At 43.9% G+C, this 26,973-nt stretch overlaps 1 protein-coding gene and 2 long non-coding RNA genes across 33 annotated transcripts in view; 1 reads left to right on the top strand and 2 right to left on the bottom strand.

Annotated features, from left to right (window-relative positions):
• Positions 1-496: 496 nt before the first annotated feature.
• On the bottom strand, positions 497-24,516 carry LOC310678757. The gene is made up of 3 exons (XR_014511941.1): positions 24,394-24,516; positions 18,733-18,805; positions 497-3,045 (listed from the first exon to the last, which is right to left on the bottom strand). It is a non-coding gene; the product is annotated as an uncharacterized lncRNA (long non-coding RNA).
• The window catches only part of MBNL1 (muscleblind like splicing regulator 1), a 178,483-nt gene continuing 175,774 nt past the window's right edge, over positions 24,265-26,973 (top strand). For 11 of the 31 annotated variants that reach the window (XM_083442822.1, XM_083442836.1, XM_083442821.1 and 8 more), the window contains exon 1: positions 24,923-25,247. Coding sequence is in view for 4 of the 31 variants with exons in the window: in XM_083442808.1 (XP_083298934.1) it covers positions 25,219-25,247 (29 nt within the window). In the remaining 27 variants the exon portion in view is untranslated. Of the gene's footprint in view, positions 25,248-26,973 lie in introns of all 31 variants that reach the window. The other 20 variants (XM_083442844.1, XM_083442833.1, XM_083442827.1 and 17 more) reach the window with 15 other exon arrangements.
• Positions 25,252-26,248, bottom strand: LOC310678716. The gene is made up of 2 exons (XR_014511884.1): positions 25,998-26,248; positions 25,252-25,471 (listed from the first exon to the last, which is right to left on the bottom strand). It is a non-coding gene; the product is annotated as an uncharacterized lncRNA (long non-coding RNA).

The following is a 26,973-nucleotide window of genomic DNA, read 5'->3' as shown; positions in this document are numbered from 1 at the left end:
TTGAGGTCCTGGATTTCATCTCCATCGATAACACTGGTAGGCAGGTATAGCTATGTTTGTGTTAAAGATTTATCCTGTGTTCCCCTTGTTTAGCAGATGTTTGAGAACTGTTCCTTGCCGCCACGTATATTGTTTATGATGAGGCTTAGGCATAAAATAAATGTACTAGTTGGCTAAGGAAGGCTGGAACATGTTAAGTGCTTAGCTGTTATATAAGGAGGGACAAAGGAAAAAGAATTGGCTTTCTGTTCCATGATATTTTCCTATTAAAAATGTCTCCATAATCTGGTTGATTATTTCGTAGAAAAGTAGGGTAGACATTAAAGAAATAAAGTAGTAGAACTTGTACAATTTACTACTAAAGCTGTAACTTTGATACAGCAGTGAAAATAATCTTAACTGTGCTAAGCTATACTTTTTTGGACAATACATAGAATATTACATCCTTTCTTTCTAAACCCTTTCAAAGAATTATCGATTAAATTTCTCCAATGCCTTATTGTTGTTGTTTTATTAACTAACTATACCACCCTTCATCCAAAGATCAGAAGGTGGGTCACAACAGAAAAAAAACCAAAATGAGAGCACAAAATACATAATAAAACAAAATTCAGGAGGAGACCAGCCATTGAAAATCAAAAGCAGGGAAACTCTCCCTCTTTCCTTTTCAGTGCTGAGGCCAAGAAGCCTCCATAATCGTTTTGTGAAAGCCCCCTTCCCTTTCTCCTCCCAAAATGTTCCTTCCAGCCCCAGTCACTGACCAGGGAGGGGATATAATGGGGTAGCAACTTCTTAGGAATGCATAAGGCCGCAAATCTGTGCCAGCAATAAATCTGGTTGCTCATGACACCAAAGCGATGGAGAAGGCTTTATATCAATGGTGACCAACCTTTTTTTGACCCAAGGGGCATACACTTGGCCAACCCCTCGGGGGGGGGGGCATGCCAACAGTGGGAATAGCCACCCCACACAAACATAATCTCACATGCAAGCCCACAGGACATATACACAGACAGCCCCTCTCCATCAATCTGTGTCATTAGCTGGGGAGAGAGATTATAGCCTCTGACTCATCAAATGACCAGTCTGGTGGTTGAGGAGGAGATTTGTCAAGGTGATGGGCTGGGAAGAGAGAATTAAATCTCCTTGCCTACCCTAGCTCTGTGTCTACTTAAAAAACAGAACAAAAAAACAACCTTTGCTGCTTCTGACAAAATTAGTAGGGTCTTCAGAGTGCAGAAAAACTTGCTTCAGGGTGGCAGATCAGGGCCACCCCTGATTTCTACTGTGGAAAATTTACTGGAGACCCTGTTAATTTGCTTGCTGCAATGTTGCCATATAAAGGGGCATAAACAACCTGTGGAGTTCATTATGACCTGTGTAGGTCATAATGTTGTTGCATTTGGCACATTCCTTTGCCTATTTTCTCGGACGCCGCACAGAATTCGATGGGAATTGTCAAGGATGTGCACACAAAAATTGCAGCCTGTATTCGTAGCTGCTAGAGACTCTGACAAGAAGATGCATGAGGAGAATGAATATGACTCAATAGTCGAAAATGACTAGTGCATTAAGTGATTAATGGGACTTGAACAAATAGCTAATAGCTAGGAAATGTTCAGAGTGAAAAGTGAATAAAACTCTGGCACCCTCCAACCTTTGCTTGGTGCCTGGTTTTGCTTACTGAAATAACTCTAAGCCAAAGCTCATAATACTCCTAAAGCCTTGCTTGACCAGGGAAAAGGCTGCAGCCCCATAGGAGCCAACTAGATGACTATGAGGAGCCCATAGGCAGGGCATGAACAGAATTGTGCTTCCTCCCTCATGTTCCCAGCGACTGGCATTCAGAACCATGCTGTCTCTGATTCTGAAAGTAGCATATGCCGTCATGACTGGTAGCCATCAATAGTCTTTTTTTCTCACAAGGAAAGGCCAGCTGGATCAGGCCAAAGGCCCATCTGGTCCAGCATTTTGCTCTCACACTGGCCAGCCATATACCCATGGGAAGCTTGCAAGCAGAACTTGAGTGCAACGGCCAAGTTTCATGGCTGAAGAGCAATTTGGACTAAGGCCAGCCAATCCTGGTCCATATCCAGCAGTCCAAGGCACCACACCAGGCATGGAGGCAAATGACGAGGAAAGGGACGAGCAAATTCGACTGGCAACATGACAGCAAGTTGTTTAAAATAGGAACGGGAAAATCAAACCATTATGTGTGAGGGAGAAATGAAGGAGAGAAGGGAGCCTAGGAACCCAACTTTGGGATTGTGGAACCGAGAATATTATGTGTGAATATGAACACCCAACTCCGTGGTGCTACAACACTGGCAATGCATACCTTGAAGGCAGAGGTATTCCATGTGGTATCCTCCAGATGCGGTTGGACTAACTCTCATCAGGTCCAACTATGTCTAGAGAGCCCTGTGTTGGCTACCACTGCCTTAGAACCATATCAGGCAGATAAGATGGCCCAGAACTGTAAGGCGAGGCACAAGTTGTTGTTATTAGAATTGCTACTGCTAAGTGAACATGTGGACAGTTTCAGCATGAGTTGTTTAAGGTGCAGTCCATGAAAACCGGGCAGCTGCCACTTAATTCAATTTCTACATATCTTTAAAAATTGTTGAAAATGAACATTTGGCACAAGCTTGCTTTTCTTTTTCTTTTTTAAGCCCTGTAAAATGAATGAATTAATTAATTTTAACTTTACTCCGATTCTGGATGAGGCCATTCCAGGAATGTGAGTGGGCCTCAAAAAATAAAAAAATAATTGCGCTTTTGAAGTGACCCAAATAGTCTGATCATAACTTAGCCACTATAAACAATGGGTGGTGTTCCAATGATGTCAGAGTAGACCCATTGAGATTAATGATCCCTAGTTTGTTGATTTCCATAGGTCTGCTGAGTACGGCTTATACTGGATATCACCCATTGGAACTGCAGTCGGAGGTCTGGCATTGACAGCGTACTTCATGTTATCCAGCAATGTTATTCAGGAGGCAGTATGTATATATTTGCTGCCAGCACTCCCATTTGTTTAAGGCCCTGGGAATTTTGGAGAAATGAAAAGAAATCCATCACAATATGTCAACTAAAGTTTGAAATGCTAGGATTTATGGCCTATTCATATATTCCCCAGCAACAAAAAAAGAGGCACCAAGTGATACTCTGAAAGTCACGGCATCGAAGAGGCATGTTGCCTGCCTCCGCTATGAGCAGCAGTCTGTCCCTGAATACCAGTTGCTTGGAATCGCAACTGCGGAAAGTACGACTGTGCTCATGTCCTGCCTTCAGGCTTCACACAGACATCTGGCTAACTACTATGAGAATCAAATGCTAGATAGGCTTTCGGACATTCAGGCTTCACACAGACATCTGGCTAACTACTATGAGAATCAAATGCTAAATAGGCTTTCTTACATTGAGACAGACATTTAGTAACATTGTGACATCGTCACATAAGATATAGATAGATATAGATGATATAGATATAGATATATAGATATAGATATAATTAGTTTTTTAACATATCATTTTTAACAGTAATCAAACATGCTTTTACATCAAATTCAAATTTTTTTACTTCCATCAGTCCTGTCTGAAAATTTTCCAGTCTAATCTCTTAATATGCATTTCTTATCTTCCCTATTACATTTCAAACTCATAACCAATATCTCTATCGTTTTCTACATTGTAACACTTCGTATATTTCTGCTTACAAAACTTCTTGTAGTCCTACTAGTGTAATTTGTTGATTACAGTTGCTCTTCACGTAATTCATATACTTCTTCCAATCTTCTGTAAATCTCTGGTCCTGCAGGTTTCGAATCCTTCCTGTCATTTTGTCCAATTCTGCATAGTCCATTAATTTTGTCTGCCATTCTTCTTTCGACATCTTCACATAAGAAATTAAGGATTGTTCATTTCTTATCTTTTCTGGCAATGCTTGCTGTTGATCGCTGACAGGCATGGAGATCAATGCGGGGTACAGGATCCGCACATGAATATGATAGAGAGAATGCACAAATAGTTCTAACACACACAAACAACGACAGGGAGCTGAGCTTCAGCTCGGAGAACAGTTCAGCACAAAAAGTTCATTTTTTAAAAAAGACTGGCATCAAAGACGGCTTGTGAGCTCTCACATGCAAGGCATAGAATCATAGAATCATAGAGTTGGAAGAGACCACAAGGGCCATCGAGTCCAACCCCCTGCCAAGCAGGAAACACCATCAGAGCACTCCTGACATATGGTTGTCAAGCCTCTGCTTAAAGACCTCCAAAGGAGGAGACTCCACCACAGTCCTTGGCAGCAAATTCCACTGTCGAACAGCTCTTAATGTCAGGAAGTTCTTCCTAACAGTAAGAGCAGGAGAGAGGTTTTCTGCACAAGCATACAAACTTTGACGGAACTTGCTCTCTTACTCAGTTTAACCAATGTTCAACATCACCATCCCCAGGAAATAACTGGTTCTTTTATCGGAGCTCATCTCTTCTCCCAACACTACGGACATCACATCCTGTCTGAATGGTATTGAAGATAATATTTGATTTCCAGAGACAATCTTGAAAGTAAAGCTTGCAAGACTTGGATCTCAGCTCACCAGTTTCTTGGGTTTAGCAAAGGGTCTTAATCAACTTGCAATTGGCTCCCCTCCTCTTTTTTTTTTTACAGCAAGTTAAACAAGGGCTTAGATTAGAATTTAGAAATTGAACAGACCATTATTTCCCATAGATAATGTTTGGTACACAAAGTGTTAGGGCCTCATAGATTTCATTATTTGAGAGTTTTTGTTCAGGCAACTATCCAACAACTAAAGTGCTGGCTACAAAAGCTAGGGAAAGCTCTTTTGGTAGGTCATCGGAGTGTCTGTAACCCTTCAACGAATACTCAGCATTTCTGATCAGCTTTGATTAAAGGAACAACAAAGCTTGTGCCAGGAGAATGCAGAATTTTTGCCTTAGGCCACGATTCTGGAAAACAGCTATCTCTACACAGCTGAGTATGGTGGGGAATACTTTGAAGAAACATCTCCAGAGAAGGAAAGGACACATAATGCCTTACTTCCAGATTTTGAAATCTACTTGTACTTGTGCATTTCAGCAACTCTCTCAATTATAAATCCCCACACTTTCTCTTGCACATCCTGAAAGTAGGTGTTTCACTCTTTGAATGTGGGGTGGTGCTGAAATACAATTGTTGGCATCCGTCAACAACAGCAGAGTGCCCCTCTGGTGGTGAAATCTAGCTGCTGTGTTAGCAGCACTGAAGTGACCTTCTCAGAGCTGAGGCCTGAGAAGTGTGTATGGAGGTCCTGGGCTGCCCAGATGACAAGACCCTACCCCACCCCACCCCGGCCTCTCTGATGCGGTCCAAAGGAAAGCAGAGCCATATGTTTGCCATCAGCTTGGCTGCAGGAGTTGCTGACAGGAAGTGTACTGGGCGCCATCCAACTGTCTTAGGGACTCCAGTCCAGATTTGTGTAGGGTTTACTTCTTAGCCTTTTCTTCTCCTGAAGATAACCCACAAGACAGTGGAGGATAGATAAGAAATGACTGGGGTAATTCAGTTGCTTCTGGCCAGAGCAGGAAGCAAGCAAGCAAGCAGAATGGGATTACAGTGGTACCTCTGGTTACGTAGTTAATTCATTCTGGAGGTCCGTTCTTAACCTGAAACTGTTCTTAACCTAAAGCACCACTTTAGCTAATGGGGCCTCCCATTTCTGCCGCCGTGCCGCCGGAGCATAATTTCTGATCTCATCCTGAAGCAAAGTTCTTAATCTGAGGTATTATTTCTGAGTTAGCGGAGTCTGTAACCTGAAGCGTATGTAACCCGAGGTACCACTGTATAAAGGAGCATATCCATGGTTCAGGTGTTTCAAAGTAGTAGTGTGAGAAGAAGCATAAGCGATTCCTGCTTCAACCCATAAATACATAAATAAATCCATAAATTTCTTAAAGTATATGCTCAAAGAGAAAGCATTAAGTTAATCCATGCCACCATGTTTGATGGGTAGTTCTGCTTTGCTGGTTCATTCAGCATCAAGAGAGTTGCAGAAAAACCTCTCAGGAAGAGGAATATCATTCGTGTAAGCTGTAAAATCAAGCTCCCCTATGGGATTAGTTATGGTGCGTGGATTGAGTAGGGCCTTCCATCACTTCCCACTTCTCCCTTCTCCTGCCCACCAAGGGCCTCTTAGAAGAAGGAGGAGGCCGAAGCAGTTCCTGCTGCTTGAGGAAGTCCCCTTGCCACCAAGGAGCACACTGGGATTCCCCAGCATTCCAGGCAGGAAGCTTGAGCTACTTGTGTGTGTTTCTGGCCAATACTGGTCATATTTCCATCACTGATTTCTATTCCAGACCACAGACAAACATGTAAACTGCTGGAATTTCCACTGGAATTCTCTGACACCCCTTGATTGTAAGTGAGCATTCCACTATCGAGAGGAGGAATTAAGGCATGGGTAGGCAAACTAACCCGTTGGGACATGGGTGGTGCTGTGGGTTAAACCACAGAGCCTAGGGCTTGCCAATCAGATGGTCGGCAGTTCGAATCCCTGCGACGGGGTGAGCTCCCGTTGCTCGTCCCTGCTCCTGCCAACCTAGCGTTCGAAAGCACATCAAAGTGCAAGTAGATAAATAGGTACCGCTCTGGTTCGCCAGAAGCGGCTTAATCATGCTGGCCACATGACCCAGAAGCTGTACGCCGGCTCCCTCGGCCAATAAAGCGAGATGAGCGTTGCAACCCTAGAGTCGGTCACGACTGGACCTAATGGTCAGGGGGCCCTTTACCTTTACCTAGGCAAACTAAGGCCCGGGGGCCGGATCCGGCCCAATCGCCTTCTAAATCCGGCCCATAGACGGTCCTGGAATTAGCATATTTTTACATGAGTAGAATGTGTCCTTTTATTTAAAATGCATCTCTGAGTTATTTATGGGGCATAAGAATTCGTTCATTCACCCCCCCCCAAAAAAAAATATAGTCCGGCCCCCCACAAGGTCTGAGGGACAGTGGACCGGCCTCCTGCTGAAAAAGTTTGCTGACCCCTGAGTTAAGACCTTGCAAAGAGTCATGCTCTGATGTGAAATTTTCAGATTCCGCAACACTTGTTTTAGTTCAGTTGCTGAAAAGCTTGCGTTTTTGCAAAGAGCTGGTGCTTTTGATGTAGCAGTTGGGGTTTTGTAGAATTTGCTGCCTGCCGTTGACTCTGCTTTCATCTAGCAGGATCTGCTATTGGAGGAAATGTGTTTGAACACCTTACAAGACAGAAGGAAACCTGAAGGTGGGTGATCAAATATACCGAAAGTGGTAAGCAGTTAAACCAGTCCTGAAAGAATGTGGACGATCTAGCATATCTGCAAAATGATTTGATGAGGTGCAGTTCACCCAAGTATCGTACTGTGTACTATTGATTAATAGATGTTTGTACCAGGGGGCACACAGCACAAGACCATCGCCACCAACACACAAATCCGTGTCCCCCAATGCAGCTGCATATTTTTCTTCTTCTATTACTCTTATCACAGTGGTGGCAGCAACATCATTTACTGCCCTACTCATGGAATAATAGAATTGTAGAGCTGGAAGGGACCACAAGCGTCATCTAGTCCAACACCCTACAATGCAGGAATCTCAGCTAAAGCATCCATGACAGATGGCCATCCAATCTCAGCTTAAAAATCTCCAAGGCAGGAGAGTCCACAACCTCCTGAGAGAGATTGTTCCACTGCCAAACAGCCCTCGCTGTCAGAAAGTTCTTCCTGATGTTTAGTCGGAATCTCCTTTCTTGTAATTTGAAGCCATCGGTTCGAGTCCTACCCTCCAGAGCATGAGAAAACAAGCTTGTTCCCTCTTCCATGTAACAGCCCTTGAGATATTAGAAGATGGCTATAATATCTCCTCTCACTCTCCTCTTTTCTTCAGCCATTCTTCATTAGCTTGGTTTCCAGACCCTTGATCATCTTGGTTGCCCTCCTCTGCACAAGTTCCAGCTTGTAAACATCCTTCTTACATTGCTGTGCCCAGAATTGGACTAAGTATTCCAGGTGCGGTTCTCACTAGGTCTTTGGTGCAGCAGCTGCCTGATGTTTTAATTTACCCAGAATGCAATGCCCTGGCCCATAGATCTATGAAAACTAGACCACTAAAATGGGTCTAGTGACCACATTGGTGAATAGAGGCACAGCCCTGCTGAACCATCTAAGCTGCTTGGGCCCCCAGCTAGTGTTTAAATTGGACCACTGATTGTACACAGCCAGAGCTTTGTGTGAAGCAACCCATCACCACCTCTTCCTATTGAGATCAAGCTCTCTGAAAATAATTATTATCCTTTTCCATAAATGCTGGGAATTTGAGCTTCTCTGTATAAATAATTCTCCATATAATTCAGCATTAACTTTATTAAGGCTAAAGTTATTTTTTTCCTGTCCTTTAGGACTGAGCCTTCTCTGCCCATGGTATTGTTTCCATTGACGCATCCTTGATATAGTTTCATGGGCAATTGAACTTGCAAAAAAATAAAATAAAGGTGATTCTGGAGATTTCTCCGGAGGCAGAAAATGAAAGGTTATCTTGAAGAGTTTTTTTTGGTAGATCTAATGCTAGCAATATAGTTTTCAGGAGGCTCTGCTAATAACTGAGCCTAATGTTTGTAACCTTTCAGTAATTACTTAGCATTTTTGGCTCCAACGCTGAATAAAGGGACAAGATATGTGCCAGGAGGTTGCAAAATTCCTGCCAGCGTTTTGACACTAGAGACTCCTGCTTCCATGCCAACTCATGCTGCAGTTTGAGAGTCAGAAATCTGCTATAACATCCATTCTTCCCCTCTCTTTTGAATGGCCAAAAGTTTGCAGCAAAAAATACTGCCATCTTCTTGTTACTCTTCTATGCCTGTTTCACACAGTTTCCAAACAAGATACATTAATTTGGGTCAATCATCTGGTGATGGAGATCCCTGTAGAACCTTTAAAACAACAACAACACTTAATTGTTATGTGCCCAGATCCCTCCTACCATGTGCCCTCCTGGTGTAGGAAGTTGAATATAGTTGGACTTCTGCATAGACATACATTGGGCTATGTTGGCAGCCATTATACTATTGAACTTACTGCACAATTGTAGTCATGTCTGTTAGAAATGGGGAAGAAATTTGGTTCAGCTTGCATTTTAATAGGAACCCACCTAATTTGCATTTTCCAAAACTGTATGTGAATGAAAGCACCGCTATCCTTCCAGATCTGCAATTCTGTGAATTTTGCAGTTCAGTTTTCTATCCAAAATATGTCTACCTAAGCGTGCCTTTAAATGTGTTTATTAGTGAAAACATACACATATGTATATGTGTGAGAGAGAGAACAAAAGTGCCTGCAAAAATATGAATATTACAGTAGGAGAAAAGTACATTAAAATGCTGGTGAATTCCCATGATGACTTTAAACAAAAATTGCAGAGTGATGCAGAAAAGGGATGAACTGAACTGCAAACTTCAAAAAAGAGGAACTGAAAACTGACAGATACACCCATCCGTCATGTCTACATAGAAGGAAGTCTCATTGATTTAGTTGGACTCAAGTCCCCAGTAAGCATGGATCCCACTTCCCCTCTCTTGAGAAGCTCAGAACTTCTTACACCTCCCTCTCCCATGGAGGTACTGGCTATGTTGAGGCATCTTCCGCATCAAGACTCTAACAACACTGTATGCCCTTTGAGTTTCTGTTCTGTTGCATGGGGCTCTAAAAGGTTAACATGGGCAAACATTTATAGTACACTCTGCCATGCAAATATATATACGTCTGCCCCGTGGAATGCCCTCCCATCAGATGTCAAGGAAATAAATAACGAGAAAACTTTGAGAAGACACCTGAAGACAGCCCTGTATAGGGAAGTTTTAAATGTTTGGCATTTCGTTGTGTTTTTATATTTGTTGGAAGCTGCCCAGAGTGGCTGAGGCAGCCCAGTCAGTTGGATGGGGTACAAATAATAAAGTTGTTGTTATCTGGTGGGAAAGAACCACTTCTGAATGGAGTTCATCAGAATTGTGTGGTAGCAAGAGCACAAAGAAAGGATTATAAACGCGAAGTGGGCTCTGAAACTACATATCGCAGTGGATCCTTACCAGGGTGGGTTGGGTTGGTGGCATGGCACTGGCCTCCCAACAGTGGCATGACTGCATCCTACTGGGGTGTAGAATAGCAGTGGCAAGGCCAGGGCATTGTGGGCGTACCGACAAGAGCATTGCAAAGCCCCTACGCTAGCCCCAAAAGCAGCAATAGCTACTCATTGTGATGCTGGAACGCAAAGCAGCAGCTAGGCTAAGCTGGCTTCTCCACCAGCCACTCCTGAGCCTCCTCTGCAACATGTCTGCTCCATCCATGTTAGTCCCCAGGAAACTATAAGCTCTCAGGAGCTCAAGGAAGGGAATTTCCCCCTTTCCCCTCTCCAGTTTCGTTTTTCGTTTCCAACTGACACTCAACATCTTGTGGCTCCTGAGAATAATCAGTACTCCCAAGCTAGGGGGTTTTTTTGGTACGCAGGAGGGCGGGGGATGAAGGTTAAGGCGGTTGTTTTGTTTGTATTTTTGCAAGAGCACTGGGGTTTCCTGGCCGCGTCCTGATACTTCCCTCTAGTTTCTCTATGGCCCCATTTTTCTCAGCACTCACCACCTCAGTTCACTGTTAGGGGGAGCATGTGGCTTGCAAAATCTTGAGACGAAATGTGAGGCTTTGCACCTGCTCTGCAATGGGAGTTAATTCAGTAGTTGGTAGCAGTTTTGGTTTTGCAAGAGTTTATCAGTTGTTGACATATGAAGAGGAAGCCGAACTTAAAGGGAGGGAGAGAGAGATGACACAGTTTCCATGAACGTCTTCTGATCTTCTTGTCAGTTGGCTGGTGTAAGTCTCTGCTGTAGGGCAGATGTCAGTGGCTGGATTAGCGGCTGGGTCATAAGATAAGCTTCCTTAATTGGCTTGTTCTAAAGCACACAGCCATTAAGGAGCAACACCACCTACATCTTTTAAACTCTGTGTAAAGTTACACTGCAATTAAGAGAAGTGCCATAGATTACAAAAGCACTTCCTCTGTTTTTATTTTTAATAAGCGAAATAAAATGTTGGTCCTTAAAAAAAAAAGGAATATGCAAACCGCAGTCAGTTTCCTTGGTTACAATACAACAGTATCTTTCGATGAATAGCTGCTTTCACATTCGTGGACCTATAAGGTTCAAGGGGACATAATTGCTCTACCCTTTCGCTACTTCCCCTTTAGTTCCACCTCTGTGGCAAAAAGAAGAAGTCGTAATTAGCACAAAGTGCCCTTTGGATCAGCTCTGTGAAAACGTTAAGAATGTATGAAGAGCCTTGCTGGATCAAACCAAAGGTCCATGTTGTCCAGCATTCTGTTTTCACAGTGACAACTCAGATCAATAACTATGGGAATCTCACAAGCAGGAAGTGGGTGCAGCAGAACTCATGTCCTACAAGAAGATTGCTAACTCGGAGAGACAATGCCCCTGTGGCTCTGGACAAACAGAAACAACAGAGCATGTGCTTCTCCAGTGCCTATACTATAGAGACATTCATATTAGCCTCATCTCCCCACTACTCCATAAGTACCCAGGGTAGTTTTATACCCCACTGCTGCTGTCAGATACCAATCCTGCTACAACAAACAGTGTTGCCAGATTCTGCACAGCAGAGTTCAAAATTTGAGCCACAAACTAGATTTAATGAACACTCACATCAGAGTGCTCTCTAAACTGATAGTTGTAGTTTTTTATATACTAGCCTTTTATGCTCTTCCATATCCATTTAATGTTCCTGACCCTTCTTTTAGTTTTCTTTTTTTAGATTCTTACAGTCTTTTAGATATACCTTCTGTTTTAATATTTTTTTAGCTTTCCAAAACGTTTTACAGATTCTAAATGATTGTTCCCCACCCTACTTATGCTGGTCTATGACCAGAATAAAGATTTCATTGATTGAACTCATGTCCCTTGTGATTCCCACTGAAGCGCACAGACTTTCAGAGTGCCTTCCTTGTCCTGGGTAACCAACAATTGCTATCAGAAAGCGGGAAAACCCGGGAGCCTCGCATAATGAAGCACTCTGCCCTTTGCATCTCAGCCTAGGGGCCATCCACCATTTCCAGGCAATAGGCTTAGAGACAAACTGGACACGTCATTAAATCAGGAGGGGCTGTAGGACAACACTGGAACTAACCCTTCTACTCTGCTGCATCCCAACCTCACCCACCCACCCCCATCCATAAGTGGCAGTGATGCTGCAAGTGGGGTGCTGGGGTCAAAGAAGGGAAGAAAGACATAGGTTGCAGTTCCCAGAGGGTCTTTGGAAATCACCTTAGCAATGAGTGCTGCATACTGAAGAGCAGGGACAGGGGTGGTGCTGTAGTCTAAACCAAAGAGCCTCTTGGGCTTGGCGATCAGAAGGTCGGCGGTTCGAATTCCTGCAGCAAGGTGAGCTCCCGTTGCTCTGTCCCAGCTCCTGCCAACCTAGCAGTTCGAAAGCACGCCAGTGCAAGTAGATAAATAGGTACCGCTATGGTGGTACCTATTTCCGTGTTTCCGTGTGCTCTGGTTTCTGTCACAGTGTTCCGTTGCACCGGAAATGGTTTAGTCATGCTGGCCATATGACCCGGAACGCTGTCTGTGGACAAACCATCCAGGGATCCTTTACCTTTTTTTACCTTTACTGAAGAGGGTGCCATTTTTAAATGCACCTGAAGGGAAAATTTCAAAAACCCATGCAGCAAATTGACCCTAAATAGAGTGAGCTTGCCGAGACAGAGAGATTCCTTCACAAAGACTGCCCTATTATCAGGTGTACCTTTTTACGGGACTGGAGCCCAATCAAATATACAAGTCAAACCTTGCCCACAGCACAGAGACTCTATTTTCAGGCAAAATTCCTGGTGTGGTGCAAGAAATAGCTATAATTTTGTAATGCTATTTATATGCTTGCATGCTCCTGCAGTCTAAGAAAGCACACCCATTGTTCACCAAAGAATTCACATTGCACTAACAGCACACACACACAAAATGTTTAAGTACTTCCTCCTCAATAAAATTAGCATAAAAATATATTGGGTTGATTAAGGCAGCTTCTGGGAGCAGTCAAAACATTCCCGTTAGGCAGTCGAGTCCTTTGCAAGGTTCACAGGGGTTTGTTTTGCTTGGATTCTAACTTAATTCTAAAGGCCTACAAATAATGGCAAATTGAATCAAACTCTGGGCTGAAGTTATAGATGAAAATCCCTCCCCAAAGTTGAAGTAGATCATTTTTATTTTTTTTTAAGTACTGAGTTGCTATTTATTATTCTGTCTGTAAGAGACCTTCATACAGTTACTGCGGGAGCTACTATCATGTGGGAGATTTCTTGATATCATTCAGATGTTTTTATTTATCTTTGTTGGCCTTTCAGAATAGATAGTAACAGCATAGCACTGGACGCATGAAAAATATTGGGTGCTATTAACACCCAGATGGGCGAGGTATAAATAATAAAATTATTATTATTATTATTATTATTATTATTATTATTATTATTATTACAGAAAATAAAATATACTACAAGAGGCAATATCTCTTCAAGAATTCTACTTACATGTAAAACGAATGGGAACGAATGGGCCCAGTTGGTTAGAGCATGGGGCTGATAATGCCAAGGTCACGGTTTTGACCCCCTTTGCAGGCCATCTGCATATTCCTACATTGCAGTGGGTTGGACTAGACGACCCTCGGGTACCCTCCCAACTATGGGATTCTATCATAAGCACCCCCCATTGCCCTCTACAAGTTGGAGGGCAACCTTCTGGAGTTTGGAGCCTCATGTAATCAAGGAAGCTCCATGTCTTATTTGGATGATCAGGGTTCCGAATCATGTATGGACCTTCCACAAGAGCCTGACACTCTCTACTTCAGAAGTTCACCTTCCAACTCATGGAAGGTGGCAAAAGATGTGTGTTTGTGTATGTTTGTGTACGCCTAGTTCACTCACGCCTGAAGAGCCACCTGCCGCATCCAATTTCTTGTCTTTTGTTTGGCTGCCTAACAGTTTCTTGATGGTGGGTTGAATATATATTCATTATACATGGTGGGTTGAATATATATATTCATTATATTTGTAAAGAGCTCCACTTTTACAAAACTCCCCAGTAGGATCACAACAATTATGAAATATTATCAAATGCAAATAAAACAATCACAAATATCTCTCTATTGATTGATATAAAGGTAAAGGGACCCCTGACCATTAGGTCCAGTCGTGACCAACTTTGGGGTTGCGGCGCTCATCTTACTTTACTGGCCAAGGGAGCCAGCGTACAGCTTCTGGGTCATGTGGCCAGCATGATTAAGCCGCTTCTGGCGAACCAGAGCAGCACACGGAAATGCCGTTTACCTTCCTGCCAGAGCAGTACCTATTTATCTACTTGCACTTTGACGTGCTTTTGAACTGCTAGGTTGGCAGGAGCAGGGACCGAGCAACAGGAGCTCACCCTGTCTCGAAGATTCAAACTGACGACCTTCTGATCGGCAAGTCCTAGGCTCTGTGGTTTAACCCACAGCACCACCTGCGTCCCTATTGATTGATATACAGTATAAATAATACAAGAACTATTAAGAACAACAAAATCAAATGTCCTCATCTAATAATTTAAGGGTCCATTCACATTCTGCATCTTCTCTCCCTTCCTGGTGACCCAAGAATGTGATGAGATGCTCAACAGAGAGACACAGCTGCTTATATGTCCTCACTGAGCAAAACCGGGCTTCTTGTCCTGGGATATGTGTAACAACCCTATGCTATTAAGTACTCAAAGTGAAACACCTGTCAAAGTACAAAACTGCAGTTGGTACCCAATGCTGCTGGATGTGGGATAGCAATGAGAGAGGGAGGCAGCATTCCTGTAGGCTCTTTGAGAAAAAGATGCCGGATAGGATGGACCTTGGGCCAGATTCAGCAAGGCTCTTCTTATGGTCAGCAACAGCAGTATAGGAATTGGGAGGAGATATATTGGGTTTTCAGATATTGTTTCTTACAACACACCAAGAACTGCACTCAATTACTGTCAACATCCAACCACTGTTGAAACAAGATCAGATGCAGTCCAGATTACTGGATGCTGCCCCTCGTCTAAAGGAAGTGAGCTAACTTAAAGGAGTTTTAAAGATGTACCTCAAAACAACAGAGCTTTTGGAATATTATGGTCATACCTTATTTCACAATTCACAGTATGCCAGCTGTAGAGAGAGAGAGAGAGAGAGGTAATTTCTGAGCTAGGGATCACCAGGAAAGGAATTGAAAATAAAATAGCCCATAACATACAAATTATACAAATTTATACAAGTTATACAAGTATATACAAATTATACAAGTTATACAAATTTATGGTGTGGCTTCATCTGAAATGCTGTGTACAGGGTTGATCGTCTCTTCTCAAAAATCATTCTCAGAATGCTGAACTAGATCCAGCATTGGTCCAGCAGGTTTTTCTTATATTCTAATGATTTGATTCACCTGCATTGAAGATATCAATTTTGCCCATTGTATACTAATAAGGATGTTGCGATTATTATGGGATAGGCCATGCATAGTCTGCTTTAAATTTCATTTTGCTGCTCTGGCTGGTGATGCTGTATCAGCAAGTTTTTACACCTGCAGAAAGGTGGTGTAGACTTTGTATAAAAAGTATTATAGCCCTGGCCATAAGGCAACAATTTTCCAAATTACTCCCTGTAGTTCCAACTCCAAATTAAGTTTGTGGGCTTGAAGAGGAAGAAAAAAACAACAACACAAAACAACCTCTTTGAATTGCACTTTGAAAATAGATTTGTGCCCTGTTTAAAAATTCTGCAGTCTCAGAGAGGTAAACATTGTTTGGACAAAATGTAACATTTTGAGACAAGCTGCTCACTGCTTACAAGCTGCTTGGAGCATAATTTTCACATAGGAACAGATGCAAAGCTAAGGCTGAACTATCCTGCTCTCTCTCTCTCTCTCTTTATTAAAACAGTGACTTGCAGTATTTTAACAAGAGACTTGGGAAATCAATTTTGGCAAAGTCAAAATTTGAGGCACTGCTACGACGACGAAGGAAAGCCTCGAAATCAATGTATATTTTAGGGTTTCATCACGTGAAATGTTTCACCACAGGCATTAACTTCCGTTGCTTCAGTTTGTACGTGGAAGCAAGCAGATACTTTATTTATTTTAAAAGCCCAGAAACAACTGCAGGTTCCTTTTTTTCATGCATACTAAAAATTCAGATAACTTGGGTTTTTCCTTTCCTGCATTTTTGTAGTTTAGTTATACAGTCTAATGTAATTTTTAAAAGGGGAAATGAAGGGCGGGGGGGAGAGAGAGATTTTCACAATGATAAATTATTATATTCAGGAGAAAGAGTTATATGGATAAATATTGTCTCGCTTTTTCATTCCAAAATTGGATAAATAAAATCAATTTCTCAATAAATTTGCCCTGCTAGTTATTGCTTGAAGTTTTCCTTTGGTAGGTTTATTTAGTTATTACTGCTGTTTCCCAGATTCTTCTGAAGCAGTCTGCATTGTTGAACAGTGCAAAGTTTAGCACTGGTCAATAAACTTTCTACCAGTTGGAGATGTGTGCTTCTCACTTCTGATGGTATAATACAGAGTGGGTTATGTATTTCTAGATACTATATATCCTGGTAAAATAAGCAGCTGCTTCAAATACAGAAAGTACCTCTTTTTGGATGCAATCCCAATCATGAAGGAAAAGCCTGGATTGTGCCTTTACTATAATTATAGAAGCATTTGAACGTTAAAAAAAGTTCAATAGTTTTGAGCAGCTGCTGCAAGAGTACTGAACCCAGTTTGCCTGGTAAGCAGATAGGATATTCACCAGAAAGAACAAGCACCAAACAGTGTTCATGGGGTGAGAATATATTTTGTGGCATTTTCTATTTGTATCCAAATGTAACATAGGTAGCTGTATCAGAAAAGGCCCAGTGCTTTGCAATAAATATCATAGTAACATGGGGTTTGTTTGCTTTTTAACATTTTAAAAGAAGTAGTAATCAAAGTGAAATTTCAAAACAAAATACTGTGGTTTTCAGATTCAGAAATGTTGACAAACTTCAAATGTATGCAGTATAAAACTTTGTTTTGGGTCTTACAATTCTGATATATAGTTAATATTCAATAGGTTATATTCAAAGTAGACCCGCTGAAATGAAGGGACTGAAGTTAGTTGTGTTTTTTAGTTTCAGCGGGTTGCTCTGAGTATGACTGGTGCTGGATACACCTAAAGTGATCTAAAGCTTAGACTGCATGCTTTGTTTTGTTCTGACCGTCCTGTGAGTAGTTTGCACAAGCCACTTGTAACAGGTAAACGGTAAAGGTAAAGACCCCCTGGACTGTTAAGTCCAGTCAAAGACGACTACGGGGTTGCGGTGCTCATTTCGCTTTCAGGCCAAGGGAGCCACTGTTTTTTCCACAGACAGCTTTCCAGGTCATGTGGCCAGCATGACTAAACCACTACTGGCATAACGGAACACTGTGACAGAAACCAGAGCACATGGAAACACCGTTTACCTTCCCGCCATAGCGGTACCTATTTATCTACTTGCACTGGTGTGCTTTTGAACTGCAAGGTTGACAGGAACTGGGACAGAGCAATGGGAGCACACCCCGTCGTGCGGATTCGAACTGCTGACCTTCCGATCAGCATGCCCAAGAGGTTCAGTGGTTTAGACCACAGTGACACCCGCTCCCCTCCCCTTGTAAAACAGATGCCCCAATCCATTTGGGGGCAAACGCATCTAGAAGATGTGTGCCTCCTTAGCTGAAAGAGCAATCCCATGAGTAAATGGGCACTATGCATGGGGTTCCTCACTCCAGTCCAACAACTGGATTGCATAATAGCGAAAAAGTCTTGCTGGATCAGACCAACGTTCAATCTAAGGCATGCATGAGGAACCTGTGTCCTTCCAGATATTGCTAGACTACAACTCCAATCACCCTTGATGCTGGCTGGGGGCTAGGGGTGCCAGAGGCCAGCATAGGTCCCACACCCGATTCACAAAACATGCATGGAGACCTTTCAAAATGTTGAAGTCGTCCCTGTTTGATGCCCAACAACTGGTTGGTGGGATCTTAACATTTAAAAACGTGCTGCTCCGTTTGGATTGGGGGTGGTGCTATTTCAGAACTAAACAAAAGCTCGTCAGTGCTATGCTTTGGTGTTGATGCCTATGTTGCCATGTTGACTGAGAGCGAGACAGAACTTCACTGTGCCTGTGACGTTGAGGGGAGGGTGCAAGGAAGTCTCGCTTCTGTGGTTTAGAATGGCAAGCTTTTGACGGCTGCAGAAGCTCCTGAAATATTATATTCATCTGCGTAGACAGTTATTTTCTTTGTGGCTTGACTCCTTATGACTCATTTGTAGGTCGGTGTCATGGCAGCTTTCCCTTTCCAGCTTTCTGTACAATGTCTGGTGCTGGTGGGGTGGGTCATTCTGCAGTTTTGAGTACAAGGTCACCTTCAGGATATAGTGGGGCTACTGCCTGCCCTCTAGTTCTTTATAATACGTTCTCTGAAGAATTCCTCTCTGCCCCAAGATGACCTCAAGGCAGCTATTGGCATATTTAGTAAAGATCTAGGGGGACTAAATCGGGAGAGACAAAGTGCTTCTGTGCGAGGATGAGAACAGCGTTTAATGGGAAAACAAACACTCACCTGCGCTCTCTCTTTCTCTCGAGATGGAGGTCACTATAAGAGAACTTTCCAGCCAATGTAAGAGGCTGCTTGACTAGGTGGAAAGAAAAGTCTGTGTTGAATTATGCAGAGTGATTTTTGACGTTCAGAACAAAAGAAGAGAAGAGTTGTGCAGTCAGAAAGACATGCATGGTCTGGAGCTTTAAAGGATTGGTCTCTTTTGAAAACATAAGGAAAATAAAATAAAAGCAGATCGTGCTTTGTCACTGATAAAATCTGTGAGATGGGGCATGTTTTAAGATAGTGGGGTAGTGATCCAAGGTCATGGGGGGAGAGGGGTAGCCGGGTCAAACACCCTTTATTATTTCTTCACAGAGTCCCTGCAGAATCTGTGTCTCGAGAGTCTCAGAGCTGCCCAATCAGCATGAAAGGGGAGCTTTTTGACCACTCTGCTCTCCAAAGCTTACATTTAAGAACACTGAAAACACAAGCTGCTTCAGTTTCAAGAGAACAGTGTGCAAGGTTTGTCATGCACAATGGGACTTCACAGAAAACACAACAAAAGAAGATACTGGGTTCTGCAAATCACTTCCCCGTGTATGTGCACAGAAAATAGGAGATTTAGCTGAAAGGCAGGCAACTCGTGGAGCTCTGCAGTGCTTGTTGCAATGAGTCCCTAATTATTAATATTGTATAACTATAAGATTTTTTTGCATCAGCTCAGAAGGGCTGTGACCTAATGAAGGGTCCCTGCACTTCTGAATTTGCCACTCCCCTACTGGCCTTACAGTATGCTAGCAAGGACTGCTTTCTCCCACATCAGAAAAGGGAAAACTGGAGTCCTCAAGATGCTGCTGTACCATAGCTGCCATAATCAATGGTCATTGCCTGTGTGGCTGATGGGAGTTGTAGTCCAAAATATTTGGCAGGTAATAGAATGGGCTGTACACTCAAGGTCACTGCTGAGGTGAGAGCTAGGTATGTCCCGTTAGATGGCCATCTGTCATGGATGCTTTAGCTGTGATTTGTGCATTGCATGGGGTTGGACTAGATGACCCTTGGATCCCTTTCAACTCTTACATTTCTATGACTTGATGACTCCATAATACTATCTCCAGAAGTGTACACATCCACGCACACGTGCAGTATGGATGAAACCCACCTTTAGTCATAATCAGAGAAGGCCCGCTGAAATAAACAAAGTCAATTTATTTCAATGGGTCTTCTCTGATTATGGCCTTGTTGGGTGTCTGTATCGGTTGTGCAAAGGAGAAAAGGATGAGCTGGACCCTCTGGGATTATTCTAAAATCATTGTGGTAGGCAGTAACTCACTACGCTTATATAATAATAATTTATTATTTCTACCCCGCCCATCTGGCTAGGTCTCCCCAGCCACCCTGGGCGGCTTCCAACAAAGTATTAAAATACAGTGGTCTGTTAAACATTAAAAGCTTCCCTAAACAGGGCTGCCTTCAGATGTCTTCTAAAAGTCTGGTAGTTGTTCTTCTCTTTGATATCTGGTGGGAGGGCGTTCCACAGGGCTGGTGCCACTACCGAGAAGGCCCTCTGCCTGGTTCCCTGTAACTTGGCTTCTCGCAGTGAGGGAACTGCCAGAAGGCCCTTGGTGCTGGACCTCAGTGTCCGGGCAGAACGATGGGGGTGGAGATGCTCCTTCAGGTATATGGAAAGATAAGATCTGTGCCATTCTGCTCAGAGCACCAGGTTGATTATGAGCACACTATAAATCCCAACTGGTATTATTGACAAGTGCACTCCTTTTCACAGTGGCCACATAGATTTTACAAGTAGGCTTCAGCAGAAAAGGCACTCTGTTTAAACACGGACTAGTCAGATTTGAGCATTCAGGATGGCCTTTTCAGGGCACTGGGATTTAATTTGTCATTGTAGAGGTTCCAGAAGCTTACTTTACGCTGTCCGTGCTCAGTTTCCTCTCTGTAGTCAGCTTGCAGCTGCACAGAAACCAATCCCAGTTAATGATTGTACAATCATGGCTTCCATAACCAGACTTGGGTCACTTCTATGTACACATTATGCAGAATGGCTTGGGGAAACTCTGGACTGTACCACTTGAGGCTGTAGATAGGCGGTCTTATTTTCTGCATGCTCCCTCCCACTACACTGAATCTTTATCTTAGGCCAACACTTAAGCTTTTTCTGTGATGTGCTAGCTTGCTACATGGAAGAAGCTTCTTCTTTTTTGCCCTGGATGCACTTCCAAGTGAGAAGCCCTTGCAATTTGAAGTGGTGTCTTCCAGAATCCTACCACCCCAGTCTCCCATTATTTGTATGATGCCTGGAATGTTAATTTCATAGAATCATAAAATTTTAGAGTTGGAAGGGACCAGGGGGCTCATCTAGCCCAACCCCCGGCAATGCAGGAATCTTTTTGTCCAAAATGGGACACGAACCCACGTTCATGTACGCAGTGCCAAAGCATATGCTCTGCATGTAAAAGGTTCCAGGTTTAATGCCAAGCATTAATAGGACTAGAGGAGAGACCCTTTTCTGAAACCCTGGAGATCTGCTGGGTAGACTGAACTATATGAACCCATAGCCTGGCTCCATGTAAGGCAGATTCCTATAGTCTGCTGTAACACAAAGTGAAGGTTAACACAGCTATTTGGGAAGGTGTGCAGCTCAGTGGCAAAGCACCTGCTTGGTATGCAGAAGGTCTCAGGTTCAATTCTGGCATCTCCAGGTAAGGCTGGGAAAGACCCCTGCCTGGCACCACTGAAAGCCACTGCCAGTTCGTGTAGACACTCCTGAGGTAGATGGCTGGCTGGTCTAAGGCAGTTTCCTATGTTCCTCAGATAGCATCACCATCACCCAGTATGTTTCCAAGCACAATTCAAAGTGTTGGTGCTGACCTGTAAAGCCCTAAACGGCCTCGGCCCAGTATACCTGAAGGAGCGTCTCCACCCCCATCATCCAGCCCCATCATCCAGGACACTGAGGTCCATCACTGAGGGCCTTCTGGCGGTTCCCTCACTGAGAGAAGAGAGGTTACAGGGGACAAGGCAGAGGGCCTTCTTGGTAGTGGAGCCTGCCTTGTGGAACGCCCTCCAGCAGATCTCAAGGCAATAAACAACAGAATGGGCCTTTTCTGGGGTGGCTCCCAATTTGTGAACGTGCTTTCTCCACAGGGAGGCTTGCTGGGCAAAAACATTCCCCTTCAAGCACATCTTGGGTTGATGAAATGATCTATGGCCTTGTAGATGTGTTGGGGGAGTTGTTAGCTATGTTATGTATTTTGTGTTTTCATTTTGTATTTTAAACCACCCTGCGATCTTTGAGTGAAGGACGGTATATGAATTTAATACGTAATACATGTAGCAATAGGAACAGCCAGAATGAAAGCTCTGCTCCGAGTTACTGTGGAGCAGGCTTCTGAGATCTTTGGGACATGCAGAAGTTCTCTTGCAGACCACAGCAACCTACTGGGTATATAAAGGATAAGGCGGACTCTCAAGTAACCCAGTGCTAAACTGTATAGCACCCAAACTGTGTTAGTACCAACATCTTGAACTTGGCTGGGTAGTAGATTGGCGGATCACTTCTGCATCTGAACCTGCAGCTCCAGGTGAGTGTTCTGTCACCACGAAGCACCAGTAGAAATTAATTGTAGGAGTTTTCGTTGCTATGGAAGTTAACTAGGTATGCCAGAGAAAATTTTATGCAACTAAAGAGGCAGCTTTTCCCTATCAAATGGGCATGCTCCTGAAACAGAGAAGACCCATTTAAATTAATGCACATGTTAATCGTGGCCATGCATTTCAATTGGTCTACTCTGGGTATAATATTAGATCCAATGCTCTATCGGGAAACAGGAAGGGGGCGAGCTTAATATCGCATAGATTTGATATTTTTTTTTGCATATTTCTACTACGTGGAATCTGCTGCTCCTCATATAGTTTTCTTTCAGTTCTCCTGTGTGTGCCCTAAAGGTTCCTATGGGATTGGTGCAGAATCAGTAAGTATAAATAGTACTGTGCGGCTTGAGCAGAATGTGCTAAATCAGGGCATCCGATGCCATTTTCACAAATGATGCACCAACCGACTGAAGATCGGTATTTGAATTTTCTGCATCTGCAATGCAAATGGAAATGCAAACCATACACCGGCTAGGATGCACATCCAACTTCTGAAACCCCCAACCCCTGCTCGCTTTGTCCCCCTGGGACCTTCACAATCCCACCCACGCTACACAAATAACATGCAAGAGTCTCAGCGAGAGCCACTACCTCACTCCCAGGGGGCCTGAAGGCTGTGACTGTATACACAATACTGTTAACTCTGCAGTAACAGTGCCCTATCACTTCTCGTTTGGAAAGTGGTCTACACTCGTTAGCCACAAGCCACAGCTCTCCCATCATATCTTATGCAATACTGCATGTTGATGCCTTTCCCCCCAAAAAACCAGCTTCGATCCAAACTGAGAAAAAGAATGGCCTTGCTGCTTTTTAAGCTGATCATGTGTACCTAGCTTGTCGGTATTTTGCAGAAGAGATTCAAGTGCATACGTTAGGTTTGCACGATCAAAGTGGATTATAAAGGGCTCAGTCACCCTAATGTGATAAAGCCACTCAAAACAAAACAAAACCTTTTTGCTGTCTGGAAAGTGTCAGTGAAATATAGAATTGTAGAGTTGGGACCCTGTGGATCATCTAGTCCAACCCCCCTACAATGCAGGAATATGCAGCAGCGGTCCCATACAGGGATTGAACTTGCAACCGTGGCATTATCAGCACCGTGCTCAAACTGAGCTATCCAGGCTGGTCATAGAATCAGAGTTGGAAGAGACCTCAGGGTCATCTAGTCCAACCCCCTGCAATGCAGGGATCTCAGCGAAAGCATCCATGACAGATGGCCATCCAACCCCTGCTTAAAAACCTTCAAGTGTCTACCACCTCTTGTGGGAGTCTGTTCCACTGATGAACAGCTCTGTCAGAAAGTTTTTCCTGATGTTAAATTGGAATCTCCGTTCTTGTAACTTAAATCCATTGATTCAGGTCCATTGTTTTGTCATTGATTTCAAGTCCTTCCCTCCAGAGCGAGATGCAAGATGCACTGGGAAGTAGGGGATGAATGGGAAGATGTGTAAACACCCCACAAGCAAATCAGGATGAATGCATGCTCACTGTCGAATAACCACTTTGTAAACAAATTAGGATAAATGCTAATAGTCTAGCCACTGTGTAGGCCTAGTGGAAGCAAATTAGGATAAATGCTGAATAAACAAGTTCGCCGGAAAAGCCCTCAAAGTAATATTTTTACAAAGCATATGAACACACCCAGGATTACCAGCACACAGGAAACGAATCTCCCATTAAAACAGCAGCAATAACCACCCTGTACCTAGAAAACTAGCGCATAAATGATTTGCTGCTAACTTTCCAGGTGCAGGGACGTGCGCATATGAAGAACTGAGTCATGCAGCCACACCCTGCCAGCGGCAGCCAGGAATGGTAGAGTCATCTGCCATTTGGCTCAAGGAGCATCTTGGCTCAGACGCAGCATTTGTGCCACAAATAAAGACACACCAATGACCGAGAAGGTCTGGAACTAAAGGCCAGGAAGCAGCGGGCGTCTGGCGACTTAAGCGCGCCGAGAATTTTAAGTAACCTCGCAGCGAAGTGCTGCAAAGTCTGCGGGCTCTTCACCTTAACCTTGCGGGCTCCCCGTTCCCAGCGCGCGCCGCGCAAATCCCACGCCGGCCCAGGCGCGACCCTCCCCGGAGCGAGCCCTCCGCATGTGCCGCACTGGCGGCGCAACTCCGAGGCTGTTTTTCTCGCCTCTCTCCGTTTCACCCATGAAATCCGGAAGATACCAAGGCGAGGCTTTTTCCTAGGGGGTCCCGAGGGCGGCTTTTCCGCCGCTTTGCCCGCTTTTGCACCCCCCACTGTACCGGCCGGATTTGCTAGTTCCTAGCAGCTTGCAAAAAGGAGAAAAAAGTTTGGCTTCCCTTTTTCCCTCCTACTTAAAAAAAAGGCAACCCCGCGCGGAAGGGTGGATTTTTTCCCCCCTGCAAATTAAAACACGCACACATTTTTTATTTTTTTTGAAATGCAAGCCCTCCTTCCTCCGTGTGCATTCTTGCAGGCTCCACAAAGTACGCCCAGCCGCTTCCTGGTCGGGTTTTTTTGCAGCGTGGAGGAGGGGCAGTTGCAGGCAGCAGCGGAAACCAGACATTACAGATAAGAGTGTGCAGCGCACAGCCGTCGGCAACTGTCTCTCTCCCTTTCTCGCGCGCGCGCTCGCTCGCTCGCTCTCCTCTGCTTCCCCCCCTTTGCACTGCAGTTGCATGAGGATTGGGGCGACGAGAATGCCACTGTGACGGAGGCGTGTGACAAGCCCCCATCTTTTTTTTTTCCTTTCCCCCCTTTTCTTTTTTTTTAATTTTTTGGGTGTTTTTTCCCCTCCCAATTTCTTGGTCATCCTCTCTCGCGAATCCCCCACAATGCCTTGGTCGATCTGTCTACAATCTGATGGTTGCCTCTGGAAGGAAATGTGAGAGGTAAGAAGAGCGTGTTTTAATTTTATTTTTTTTAACCCCGCGCCTTTTTCTCCTCCTTCTCTTTCATCATCGCCATCTGGCTTTCGACGATCGCGTTGTCGCCGTCGTGACATGTCGCCGATCCTTCAGGTTCTGGCAGATCGGGGCTAGAGGTGGTGGTAGTGGGTTTTTTTTTTTAATTTTATTTAAACACTACGCTTTCCAAACAACACACCCGGTGGTGGCTAAAAGAAGGAGGGAGGAAGTGAGATGTTAAGAAGTGCAGGGATATCGTTCTACCCCCCCACCCCATAGACACTTCAAGGCTTTCCGATCGCGCCCCAGAGAAGATTTTTTTTTTTTAATTTTTATTTAAAAAGGAAGGGAGCAGGGGCTGCAGTTCTGCTTCGAGCAGCCGCTTCCTGCCCGTGCGTGCGCGCCTGTATAGCTCTGCAGGGTCGTGCAGTTTTGCAGTCTTTTACGCACGTAACCAGACACATACACACGGAGAGGGAGAGAGAGAGAGAGAGAGAGACAGGCGCGCGCGCGCTCACGGAAGCTTGGAGACACCGGCTTGAGCAGGTGCATGGAAAGGTCTCCCTCCCAATCACTCCCTGACCTTTCTTCCAAGCTTAAATTACCCCCCTGAACTTGGCTGTGTGCTGCAATGCCCTCTTATTATAGACCGGGCACCGTCTCTCTCTCTCTCTCTTCTCCTCCTCCTCCACGGGACTTTGACAACCCTCCCATTTCACAGCCCCAGCTACCTACCGCAAGCCATCATTGCCACAAGGTCCAGCAGGGTTTCCTTGCAAGGTGTTTCCTCCCCATCCTGATTTTCGGGAAGGGGTAGTAGACTCACTCGCCCGCCTGTTCAGTCTCACTTTCCTTTTTGAAAAGTGGGCCAAATGCGTTTGCGGAGAGGTTAATTTCTCGCCTCCTGCACGTAAATGCTGGGTGCCATCTCTGGCTGGGCTTCCTTTTATGGAAGGCGCTGTCATTTGGGATCTTGGGGCTTTTGCAGAAGTTGGTAGGGCAGGAAACCCCCCTCCCCGAAGGGTGGGGAAGTTTTGTTTTGTTTTTATAAAATAAACAACACAAATTTCCCCAGTGCTCAACTATACGTGGCACATAGTAACTGAAGTTTGATATATGCATGTTTGCCTTTATAAGGAATGAAATAGCATTTTAAAACCCATCCTATTGATTATATTTTAAATCCAGAAGTGTGTGTGAGAGAGACAGGGAGATCAGATTGTGTGTCCTTTAATGGGCAGGAATTTGTTAATAGCACTGCATCATGAGAAAACATTATGATTCAGGTTTCTCTAGGGGGATGTTAACTGTGGTGCAGTGTACAGTCTTGTCTCCAAAGTAGTTAACTGGCACAGGTAGGCAGAAAGAGCCAGTTCACTCCCTGGTAGATACAGAGCTGCTTAAATGCTAAAAGTGAATTGTTGGCAGACATGGGTTATTCCTAAAGTGATCAAAACTCTTAAAGGAATTTTTTTTTAAGAGAGAGAGAATTTATGTGGGTTTATCTATAGCTGTGCCATCTTAATTATCATTAATTAACTTTGTATACCTCCCTTCATCCAAAGGTCAGAGGGCAGTTCACAAGATAAATAATACATACACATCTTGAGAATATATACACTATATATAATGTAATACTGAGTCTATATATTCTATATTAGGAGAACATTAGTTTGCAGGTTTTTAGGCCTCTTCATCGGGCTTTCTGTAT

Source organism: Podarcis tiliguerta (genome assembly GCF_965153285.1).
Source record: "Podarcis tiliguerta genome assembly, chromosome: 5".
NCBI classification, from domain to species: domain Eukaryota; kingdom Metazoa; phylum Chordata; class Lepidosauria; order Squamata; family Lacertidae; genus Podarcis; species Podarcis tiliguerta.
The sequence above is the reverse complement of the archived record's forward strand: the minus strand, read 5'-3'. Positions and strand labels throughout refer to the sequence as shown.